The 12,770-nt window shown below is 35.7% G+C and overlaps 1 protein-coding gene across 4 annotated transcripts in view; it reads right to left on the bottom strand.

Moving 5' to 3' along the window:
• Positions 1-12,770, bottom strand: part of SPATA7 (spermatogenesis associated 7) — a 66,270-nt gene that overhangs the window by 13,978 nt on the left and 39,522 nt on the right. For all 4 annotated transcript variants that reach the window (XM_030931305.1, XM_030931303.1, XM_030931304.1 and 1 more), the window contains 3 exons: positions 4,179-4,651; positions 3,176-3,242; positions 1,404-1,519 (listed from right to left, as the gene is read on the bottom strand). In XM_030931305.1, the coding sequence (XP_030787165.1) occupies positions 1,404-1,519; positions 3,176-3,242; positions 4,179-4,651 (656 nt within the window). The remainder of the gene's footprint in view (positions 1-1,403; positions 1,520-3,175; positions 3,243-4,178; positions 4,652-12,770) is intronic.

Raw genomic sequence — 12,770 nt, 5'->3', positions numbered from 1 at the left:
ACACGTTTCAGCAATTTTTAAAGCACTCTCATATCCATATCTAATTTAATATTCTAAACAACCCAGTCAGGTATGTTGGCTGTGTATTATTTTTACTATTTACTGATGAGTTCACCAAGTGTCAGAAAGGCTAAGTATAACTTTCCAAGGTTAATGTTAGTAAGCAGCAAAGACAGGTTTTTTAACTACTCTTCTACTTATAAATTCACAATTCTTTTCAAAACTACACTGTGGCATTTCTCTAGTATAAACAATGACAATTTGACTAAGGTTAATGTATAGATAATGCTAGATATAGATACATTACTATGAAAGTATTTTTAAAGCTGGTCATCATGATAAATTTTGTTAATTATGTTACCAATAATTAATTTGAAGCTAAATTTTATTCAGGTATACTCAATTATACTATTTTACTTTACTTCTTTTAGAAAGTATTAGAAAAGATAAATATTCCTTTCCTTAAGTCATTCTTAATATTCAATGAAGACTGGCTCAAGAGCAGTTTATATTAATAAATAATAAGTTATATGTGTTGAAACACCAGAAATTTCAAAGACAGAGAAGTTATCAATGAACTCTCCATGGCCTTAGCAGGTGAGATCTCCCTAGCAAAGGCCTGAGGGAGAAGCCGGAGCCTGAGGGCATTGTGTGTACTTTCCTAGTGATCTGCTACATTAACACCTCATTCTTGCCCTCTTTTTAATCTCTACTCCTTCCTTTCTTCTACCCCCTTCCCCGCCCTGCATTTCATATCCATTCTCTGACACTGGAAATACACTTGACAACTGAAACTATCAAGGCATCTTTTAGGTTTTCTACTACCTGCTAATTAATGTATAATATTCCTTAATTACTCAACATGATGAGTAATTTTTAAAGAGTGCCTCCATTGCAGTGAGCTCAGACCGCACCACTGCACTCCAGCCTGGACAACAGAGAGAGACTCTGTCTCATAAATAAATAAATAAATAAATAGTGTCTTCATATAGCACAGATAGGTCAAGCACTAGCATATATGAATATTCAAAATCACAAATTATGACTTCTCAAATGGTAAAGCTCTTCAGCATTATTTGTGGCATGTAAACTGGTTAGCATCACTGCCAGAGGATTTGTCTTGGGGAAAATTATTTTTTTAATGAATAGTGACGACAAATAATACAAGTTGGTGTGGCTTTTTCCTTTACTAATGAATTAGAAAATTAACTCATTTAAACTTTTACTAAGCACTAAAATTTGTAAAATTTCCTTGGTAAAACTAAAACTGTTATTGAATTACATCACACCAAAATAGATTACAGCATGCAATTAAATAGTACTTATGCGGCAAACACTATATGTCTGTTATACAAGAAGGCAATTAAAGACAGTTGAAATTATTTCTCCTGTGAACTGTGTACCTTGGCGAGGAATGCTGAAGAGCATCATCCTTAATCTCATCCCATGTTAAGTCATGCCCTTGTAAAGGTAAAGGGGCTATTTTTTCTTTGGCATCATATGTCACACAGTTAGATGCCTGGGGATGCAATAAAAAAAAATCTTCATTTTTGCTTAAAAATACAGTATGAAAGCAGAAATATAACATAAGAAATTTTAAGTGAACAGAGATATCCAACAGATAAAAATTATACAGTATGACAAAGAATATTTTAGAATAATTTTTCTATCCATTCAGCATGTTTTTCTTAAAGATAAAATGACTTATTTTTTGTATTTTAATGAGTGGCATTTAAATAACATTAAGAAATTGTCATAAATAAACATATAAAGGGAAAAATGAAGCAAATTTTCAACTTTTAAGTAAATTTGAGGGAACAAAGTCTCATTATTCAGAAATTCCAAAAGCTCATCTGCTTTACATGCCAACATGTCAAATATGTAGAAGCAGTGGTAGCGCTGGCAGCATGAACAATAATATTAACAAACAAAAATAATGGCAGCTTACTTTTATAGACTCCTTACTATGCACCACAAACTGTGCCAAGCATTTACTCACATCGTTAGAGTTAATCTTTACCATGACAATTTATGTACAGTGCTTTACAGTTTTAAAGGTGCTGTTAAAATGTGGATCTACTGCAGTTAATACTCCACTGGCTTCTTCAAGTCAAGTACTGATGGCACTGACTATGGAATATGGGGACACACATTTTCTTGCAGGATTGTAAATAAATATTGTTTCATAGTAGTTATCTGCAGAGTTAACTCTTTCCCAAAATTTCAAGGTATTCTATTAAGTCCTAGCCCAGGCTAGGTACTTTGCCTACATCATTTACTCCTCCTAATAATCCTGCAAGTTAAGTACAGTTTTTCTAGATGAGGAAATTCAGCTTTCTAGATGCAGAAATTCAGATGAGGAAATTCATCTCAGAGGATAAGTGATTTGTCCTTGGGCCTTAAGTGGCAGGGCCCTGTGTCAAACAGCATTAATGGCTGAGATGGAAAACGACCACCTTCTACCCATTTTCAGAAGGGAAGGAGTAAGTTGAGTATGATTATATTTTATTCTTCTATCTCTGGATCTGTGTTTGACATTTTAATAGACAAACCATTTTTATAAACAACAGATTTAAGTCAGGACACAAGTGCAAGACTGACACTCCAAAAATAAAACAATTTGTCTCAAAATCAGACTCAAAGTTGCAATATTTTAAAAGAAATGATGCTAAGAATTCAAAATATAAACCCTGTAATAAACAGCTTTATGGTCTAGAAAAAGTAGAGGCAAACATAATAATAGCTACTTATTCTTATAAAATGTATACTTTCCAATCATATAATATGTGGCAATTCTTTACAAAAAAAAAAAAAGGTATAAAAACTCAACTTCTGCACTACTCTGCTGGCTCCTCTAGTAATCCAGGTCTGCATCTTTGAAAACAATACTTAAGGTATTTTATTGATCCTTCCATCTGTCCAGCCAGCCAACCAATCATCTAGGAAAGATGTTAGTAACAAATGACTTCCCAGATTTGGCAGGATCCACCTGGCCATTCAGAGAGAGCTATAACTATTTGTAAACAGGCAGACCTTCTGTATACTGGCTATATCATGTATGATAAGTGCCACCAACAGATTATTCTTCACAGTCTAAATAGCTGTACATATTCTATTTACAGAAAAATCTCTGTAATTCAAATGCAGCAATACTAAAAGATTTCATACTTATTACCTGCTTTATGTTCATTTCTGATTCTGTCACATTTTTAGTCTCAGCTGTCCCCAACTCAGATTTAAAGCTGTAATAATTTAAAATAAATAATTGTTAATCCTTCAAAATATAAGCACTGTGGTAACAAGGTTTACTGGCTAGAAAAAATAAACTCAAACATAAAAGAATGAGATCCATCTGTTCTTATAAAATACATAATTTTGAATTATTTGATTTTATTTGATAAAATATCTGCAGACTCATCTGATATTACTGTACCTCTTACCTATATCCAAAGAAAAAAATACTAATCTTAAATTGTTTTCACTTTCTAAAACAACTAAAACCTAGTGCCGGTTACATTGTTTATGTAATACTAGAAAAACAATCATAATACAAATCTGCTAAATCTCAAAACTTGACAAGATTTGTTTTTTCTTCAGTCATTTGGCAAACTTTTATTGAACATTCACCTTGTGCCAGGCACTATTGCATTTGAAAACATTATTGAGGCAAATTATACTTAATTTCCAGAAATTATCCCAATTTAAAATTATTCTTGGCAGTTGTTGCTATGAAGACTGGCCTGAATATCTGTAGGGAACGGAGCAGAGGGGTAGATGGATAAAGGGTTAGTTTCTTTCCCTCTATAGCCCATATTTTCGTCACTTTTAACATGAATCAATATGCATATTTACACAAATGCTGTCTGATGACATATTTTAAGAATTCTCTGAAAGTATAATATTTAAAAACATACACAATTCTTGAACCATGCTTGAAACAATAAAATATGTAATTCATACTTATAAGGCACTTGACCAGTTTAATATTTTTTTGCTATTTTTCAGCAATTACTGATAGTTCTAGTGATACACAGAAAAGGAAAAGTCACATTCATCTCATTCCAATCCAAAGGGCACTATCAGATCTTAAGGCTGGCAGCAGCAAACAAGGAATATTAATTCATTAATTTTCATTTAATTTCCTAAAGGATTTACTATTGGTTGTTGATGTGTCATACCTTAATTCAGTCTGGGTTTCAGCTTCTATCCGTTGATCTGTAAAATCCTTTTTTCTTTTGGCAGGTGTATAATAGCGATACTGTGACAGGAAAGATTTTGCTTCTGTTTTTAAAGTGCGGGGAGTGAATGGCAATTGTTTGTTAGAAAAGAGTTCAGCATGTTTATCCAAAAGATCCCCACTGGGTGCTTTCGAAATGACTAACTGAAACCGGTGGGAATTCGGGAATGTGCTTCTTGGCCTTCTGCCATACAGGGTTCCAGAGCCCGGTTTCCGGGGCCCGGAGGCTGCATAATCCACGCTGGACAGGGAGGAACTGGAGTTCTTCTCAGGACCATTTGTGATGACTTTATCGGATTTATGTAGGCTTAGGTGTAGTCTCTCAGAAGAGGGTACTAGTGCCCTTGCAAAGGATGAAAATCCATTCATTTCTTCTTTTAACATGTCATCCTCAATTTGTGGTTCGCCTGAGGGCTAAGAACATTTGACGTGACAGTCATCAACTGCATTACAAATTCATGTAACTGGGGATTTTGAGATTATACATTAAAAAAATGACAGCCTCAAGGATTTACAAAATTAACTGATATGTTCCTGAAGATGTTAATATTTTATTTGAAGTTCCAGTCAAGTATTTAAACTAAGATTAAAATTTAATTCCAAATATAAGTAGTAGAGCAATCAATTTTCTTTCTGAAATTAAAAAAAGATGAATAACATACCTATTTTTGGGATCTTAAACTTGCATATTAAGATCTATTGGGAGATCTCAGTTTTATCTGAAAGTTTCCACACAAATTGTGAGCACCAATGCCCTTCTCCACCACTATTAATGGCATCATCCTCACCGTCCTGTCTTGTCACTATTGGAGAGTACAGTGTAAGCCATCCCTCTGTGATGTCAAGCATTTAAAGAAACGAAAAGGAACTTCTCCTCATAATGTATGGAGCCCTGGCTTAGGTAATTGATAATTTAAATATAATTAATAAATATTTATTCCATAAAAATTTCATATGTATTTCTCAACTTCTTTTCATTGGGGTGGGGGTAATACTTTGAAAAGGGAAGCATTTTGACTTGCTCCATTTCTTTTTGGCTTAACTTCAGGAAAACCATTTCTACAGGTTATCTGTAAAGTTTAAAAACACAGATAATATTTTATTCTTTTATAAACTGAAAATGTCTAAGAAGCTTTGCCTATACTTCAACCCTTATGGACACATCTGTATATCCTTTGCAAAACTCTGAGGCACTTTCATTAGGTAGAGGGGAAATTACAAGGAGGTTACAGAAATTGAGGTAAAAATCGCTAGGATTTAGCCAGTTATATCTGTCTTATAACCTCATTGGGAGGAACAACAAGGAGAAGATGGACAAGTTGAGTAAGGAAAAAGCCAAGTGCTTCCTGTATGCAAGGTACTGCTCTTGACATTGAATAGAAGAGGAATAATAAGAACTTTTATCACTGCTACTAATACATATGGTGTGCTTACTATGTGCAAGGTACTGTATTAGTTAATTTTCTTGTATAGCTCATTTAATCCTAACATCAACTTCTGGGTGGTAATACAATTATTACTCTATTTTACAGATAAAAACACTGCTCTGAGGTGCCGAGTCTCACAGATTTGAACAGAGGCAGAGCCCATGTTCTTTGCCACTTTATCATATTGTCTATTTTAAAACTTATTTGAAAATTATATGATTTTAGATTTTTTTTTCAGCATAAAAAATCTTAAACTGATTTTAACTCTTTTTCTGGGAACAAATAAGTCAGCTAACCTAAAGTTCTGATTTATCAAAGCAAAACCTGCAGATAACTGGACATTGTGACTACTACCTAAAATATGTCAAATCACCTTTCCTTTCCAACTGCTTTACAACCTTATTCCAAATACAAGACAAAAATACTCAAAGCAAGTAAGTATGCCGACATTAAATGTTGAGTCACTAGGGTACTATTTGGTAAATGACTTCAAGATGTTAGTTTTTATAAATAGTCCTAAATGATACTCACACTACAGCTTATGTACCAGAAGAGTTTAGCTCCCAAAGAAGAAATTTCTAAATACAGTCTAAAAATATCCTATAGTGCAATTAATTAATAAGCACGGGAATTATTTACACTTAGAAGAACAGCACAAACTGAGATCAGAGGAAGGAGAAAGAAATGCATAAGGCATTATGATTGCCTGTAAAGAAATTTTATCAGTAATGGTTATTTAATAAACAAAATGAAACACCAAAGAAAGTCTTTCTAAAGGGTAGAAGCATATGTTAAGCTATCTCTCTGAAATGGGATGGAAAAATTGCTTCTGAACTTATTGGAAGCATGAAATTTTTCTCATTTTTGTCTCTTATAATTTCTACCTTGTATCCTATTTTTTCTTTCCTTGGAAACCAGTAGACTACAGTATAAAATCCACTGCACCAATCTGCATCTTGTTTCCTTAGTTATGAATATCAGAAAACTGGGATAAAGATATTTGTGCAGAATATATGTTAACACACTGGCAGACTCCCAAAACATGAATAGCAGATCACTGTAAAGAAGTTCTGAAATCAGAAAAGGGTTCTTCAATTATGCGCAAATGGAGCAGAGTCTGGTGGTACCCTGAACACTCACTTTCTTACGTCATTCTTAGTTTATGAGGTTTGTTGTGCACTGTTTCTGTGATTTCAGGATTTATGTAAAGTAACAGCCATAACATAGTTTATATACTCATCATACTTTCATGACAAGAATTTTACAATACAGAACTCAGTCTAAATCAATCTTTTTTAAGGATGTCAGAAGACATAATGTACAATAATTTTCCAATTGTCAGATTTTTAAACAGTTGAAGAGTCAATTCAATTGTAGAACTGGATGGGTATAAATTATTTTAAAATCTAACATTTGTTTGCAAAAAAGTTTCAAATTATATATAAAAGAAACATAACTCTTGATTTTCACTATTTTATATTGTTTTTAAAAAGTTTCCCAGATTTTTTTTTTTTTTAAATCTCACTTTGTTGCCCAGGCTGGAGTGCAGTGGTCTGATCATGGCTCACTGCAGCCACGAACTCCTGAGTTCAATTAATCTGCCTGCCTCAGCCTCCTGAGTAGCTGGGTCCACAGATTTGCACCATCATGCTTGGCTTTTTTTTTTTTTTTTTTGGCGGCAGTGGGGGGAAGTATTTTTTTGTAGAGACGGAGTTTCGCAGTAGTTGTGGGTGACAGCATGTGAGTCAGAGTATGAGAGAAGAAAAGTGGCAAGAGAATATGGGCAATTATCATAAAAGGTTTTTGATATATGACCTTTATAATATATATAAAGGGCTAATACATTCAGAGGTTAAAGCCAGTATTTTAACTATAGCAGCCTTTACAGTGAATACAAATTATAACCATAACAGGTGTCTGTTAACCATAACACCCATTCAATTATCCAAATATACTGCCCAAAATAAGGCTTGTAAGACAATCTGAGTGTATCTAAAATATTTATTAACAGGGCTTATAAAAAATGTAGGCAAACTGCAAGTTACTATGAATTCTAAATGGAGTCAATAAACATATAGATAAAATAATAAATTAACTTTATGGAGGCAAAAAGTTATAGGGTTATAGTTGCTATTGGAAAAATGAAAACATCTAACATTTAGGAAATATATTAAAATATATAATACGTAAATAATATGTATTTATATTTTACTTTATTATAAATATAATATATAAAATACATTAAAAAGATATATTAAAATATATGATTTGTACTTTCAAGAAACCCCATTCTTATCTCAAAATATAATTAGTAATTTATACTCATGCTGAATAATAGAAACAAATTTTAAATTTTCAGTTAAAAAGTACAATCGCTAAAAATGAAAATACACCTGTGAGTCAAACATTGAGGAACAGATTCCCAGATAGCAAAGTATAATACAGAGCAGATAACAGATTTATTCTAAAGGAAGCAGCTCTATTCCTAGTCCTTTTATCTACATAATAGTCCTGTGTCTCTCAGTCATATTCACTGCTTCCCCGATGACTCCCAAATCTATTTTCAGCCCAGACCTCTTTGCTGACACAGATACTTATTTCCAAGTGTCTATTAAATATACTAGATGTTCTAAAAGCACCTCAAATCAAACACAGCCAAACAATAAACTCCTGTCTTTTATTACCTCCAGCCCTAAAGAAAACCTGCACTTCATCCCATTATATTTCTGTGAATGATGTGCTCTTCACATCATCCACTCAGTCACCAAGTCCTGGAGATTCTACTTTCTTTTTTTTTTTTTTTTTTTTTTTTGAGACGGAGTCTCGCTCTGTCACCCAGGCTGGAGTGTAGTGGCACGATTTTGGCTCACTGCGACCCCGCCTCCTGGGTTCAAGCGATTCTTCTGCCTCAGCCTCCAGAATAGCTAGGAGTACGGTGCACGCCACCACGCCTAGTTACTTTTTGTATTTTTAGTAGAGACAGGGTTTCACCATATTGGCCAGGCTGGTCTCAAACTCCTGACCTCGGGATCCGCCTGCCTCGGCCTCCCAAAGTGCTGGGATTACAGGGGTGAACTACCGTGCCCGGCTGAGATTCTACTTTCTAATGATCTCTTAAATGTATTCCATATGCTCTCTCTGCTGTCTTAGAATCATGTCTTAATTACTGCTTCCCCGATTACTGCAACTGTCTTATAAGTGTCCTCCCTGTTGTCAGTGTAGTCTGTATAGTGTCAGTATGATGACAAAACTTCCCAACTAAAAACTGGTCTATGGCTCCCAGCATTTCTCAAGGAAAGAAATCCAGACTCATTATTATGGCATTGGTATTTGGTAAGCAGAGCAGTCAGTCTGGCTTTTGCCCAATAGTCCATAGTTTTGTTTTAAACCACATCATGGGTGCTGGGGCAGAAAACAAAGCTCTAAGAGATCATGCTTGAGAATCTGGGATTCTCTCAATGGCTACTCCTCAACTAGACGACTTGCAAGGAAACTTCCGGGACCTCCTGAACCCTGGCACTGAGTTGAAGGAGACTGCTGGCCTTCTAATACCAATTCTAACAAACTCAAAAGGAAACAGTGGGGAAATCTAAACGTTAGATATTTGTTACTAAAGAACTGTTATTAATTAATTTTTTTTTTTTTTTTTTTTTTGAGACGGAGTCTCACTCTGTCACCAGGCTGGAGTGCAGTGGTATAAATTCGGCTCACAGTAACCTCCGCCTCCTAGGTTCGATTCCCTTGCCTCAGTCTTCCAAGTAGCTGGGACTATAAGTGCACACCCCCACTCCTGGCTAATTTTTTTTGTTTTGTATTTTAGTAGAGATGGGGTTTCACCATGTTGGCCAGGATGGTCTTGATCTCCTGACCTCGTGATCCGTCCACCTCGGACTCTCAAAGTGCTGGGATTACAGGCGTCAGCCACAGCGCCCAGCCTGTTATTATGTTTTAAAGCATAATAGTATTGTTGTGGTGTTAAAAGTCTATCTTTTAGATACATACTCAAATATTTATGGATAAAATTATATGGTGTCTGGGGTTTGCATCAAAACAACCTAGGAGAGTGAGTGGATATATAGGTGAAATAACACGGGTTCTGAGCTGATGATCGCTACAGCGTAGGTGATGGGAACATATGGGCTTATTATAGTATATTTTTGTAGATGCTAAGGTTTTCAAAATTTGAAAGTTCAAAAAATGAAACCACACATAAAAAGAAAACAAACTTACTGTTTCAGCTGAGAGACAGAGATGGAAAGAACACAGCTCTCACCATTACAAGAAGAAAAAAGCTGAACAATCTGCACATTAATGATTTTTCTTGAACTAATGAGAAAACTGAGGACACAGAGCAAACAACTAACCTGAAATCTGGAGAGAGATAAGTATCTGAGCACTTGCTTACTTGGGAAAGATGCCATGGAATGCCATATAAATTGATAAGATTATGCTATAAATATTTGTTAATTTCCTAAAGACTGAGTGTGGACTAGTGATGTGCTCAGGTCTGTGCTGGACCTGAGGGCCTGGGGAGTTGGTACTTCTCGCAGGCTTTTCCTCATCTACCACAACATATAGGGAAGAGCAGAGAGAATCCCTTTCCTACCTTGGTGTGGCTTGGGGAGAGAAACAGCAGTCACTGCAGAAAATCTTCCTAGACTTATTTTCCCATTCTCTTTTAAGGAACAAAAACCTTAATCTGCAGGGGGAAAATCCCTTCACTTTTGCCACAAAACAGAATCACAGAAGTGACATCTTATCATCTTTGCCATATTCTACTGAGTTACGGGTCCTACCTGCACTGAAGAGGAGGGGATTGCTTAAGGGTGTGGGTCACTGTGGGGGTGTCGTCTTCGAATTTTGTCTACCACATTGAGTCAAATAGAAAGTATGAAATAAGAAGGCAGATTCCCTGATTTTTTGGAGGGTTTTTTGTGTCTCTATCTCCTTCAGTTCTGCTCTGATCTTAGTTATTTCTTGCCTTCTGCTAGCTTTTGAATGTGTTTGCTCTTGCTTCTCTAGTTCTTTTAATTGTGATGTTAGAGTGTCAATTTTAGATCTTTCCAGCTTTCTCTTGTGGGCATTTAGTGCTAGAAATTTCCCTCTACACACTGCTTTAAATGGGTCCCAGAGATTCTGGTATGTTGTATCTTTGTTCTCATTGGTTTCAAAGAACATCTTTATTTCTGCCTTCATTTCCTTATGTACCCAGTAGTCATTCGGGAGCAGGTTGTTCAGTTTCCATGTAGTTGAGCGGTTTTGATTGAGCTTCTTAGTCCTGAGTTCTAGTTTGATTGCACTGTGGTCTGAGAGACAGTCATCTCACCCCAAAATCTCTTTAAGCTGATAAGCAACTTCAGCAAAGTCTCAGGATACAAAATTAATGTGCAAAAATCACAAGCATTCTTATACACCAGTAACAGACAAAGAAAGAGCCAAATCATGAATGAACTTCCATTCACAATTGCTTCAAAGAGAATAAAATACCTAGGAATCCAACTTACAAGGGATGTAAAGGACCTCTTCAAGGAGAACTACAAACCACTGCTCAGTGAGATAAAAGAGGACACAAACAAATGGAAGAACATACCATGCTCATGGATAGGAAGAATCAATATCATGAAAATGGCCATATTGCCCAAGGTTATTTATAGATTCAATGCCATCCCCATCAAGCTACCAATGAGTTTCTTCACAGAATTGGAAAAAACTGCTTTAAAGTTCATATGGAACCAAAAAAGAGCCCGTATTGCCAAGACAATCCTAAGTCAAAAGAACAAAGCTGGAGGCGTCACACTACCTGACTTCAAACTATACTACAAGGCTACAGTAACCAAAACAGCATGGTACTGGTACCAAAACAGAGATATAGACCAATGGAACAGAACAGAGTCCTCAGAAATAATACCACACATCTACAGCCATCTGATCTTTGACAAACCTGAGAAAAATAAGAAATAGGGAAAGGATTCCCTATTTAATAAATGGTGCTGGGAAAATTGGCTAGCCATAAGTAGAAAGCTAAAACTGGATCCTTTCCTTACTCCTTATACGAAAATTAATTCAAGATGGATTAGAGACTTAAATGTTAGACCTAATACCATAAAAACCCTAGAAGAAAACCTAGGTAATACCATTCAGGACATAGGCATGGGCAAGGACTTCATGTCTAAAACACCAAAAGCGATGGCAACAAAAGCCAAAATTGACAAATGGGATCTAATTAAACTAAAGAGCTTCTGCACAGCAAAAGAAACTACCATCAAAGTCAACAGGCAACCTACAGAATGGGAGAAAATTTTTGCAATCTACTCATCTGACAAAGGGCTAATACCCAGAACCTACAAAGAACTCAAACAAATTTACAAGAAAAAAAACAAACAACCCCATCAAAAAGTGGGCAAAGGATATGAACAGACATTTCTCAAAAGAAGACATGCATACAGCCAACAGACACATGAAAAAATGCTCATCATCACTTACCATCAGAGAAATGCAAATCAAAACCACAATGAGATACCATCTCATACCAGTTAGAATGGCAATCATTAAAACGTCAGGAAACAACAGGTGCTGGAGAGGATGTGGAGAAATAGGAACACTTTTACACTGTTGGTGGGATTGTAAACTAGTTCAACCATTATGGAAAACAGTATGGCAATTCCTCAAGGATCTAGAACTAGAAGTACCATATGACCCAGCCATCCCATTACTGGGTATATACCCAAAGGATTATAAATCATGCTGCTATAAAGACACATGCACACGTATGTTTATTGCGGCACTATTCACAATAGCAAAGACTTGGAATCAACCCAAATGTCCATCTGTGACAGACTGGATTAAGAAAATGTGGCACATATACACCATGGAATACTATGCAGCCATAAAAAAGGATGAGTTTGTGTCCTTTGTAGGGACATGGATGCAGCTGGAAACCATCATTCTTAGCAAACTATCACAAGAACAGAGAACCAAACACCACATGTTCTCACTCATAGGTGGGAACCGAACAGTGAGATCACTTGGACTTGGGAACGGGAACATCACACACCGGGGCCTATTATGGGCAGGTGGGGGGAGGGATTGCATTGGGAGTTAAAACT

This window comes from Rhinopithecus roxellana, chromosome 5 (assembly GCF_007565055.1).
Source record: "Rhinopithecus roxellana isolate Shanxi Qingling chromosome 5, ASM756505v1, whole genome shotgun sequence".
NCBI lineage: Eukaryota > Metazoa > Chordata > Mammalia > Primates > Cercopithecidae > Rhinopithecus > Rhinopithecus roxellana.
Note: the sequence above shows the minus strand (reverse complement) of the source record. Positions and strands in the feature narration are given on the sequence as shown.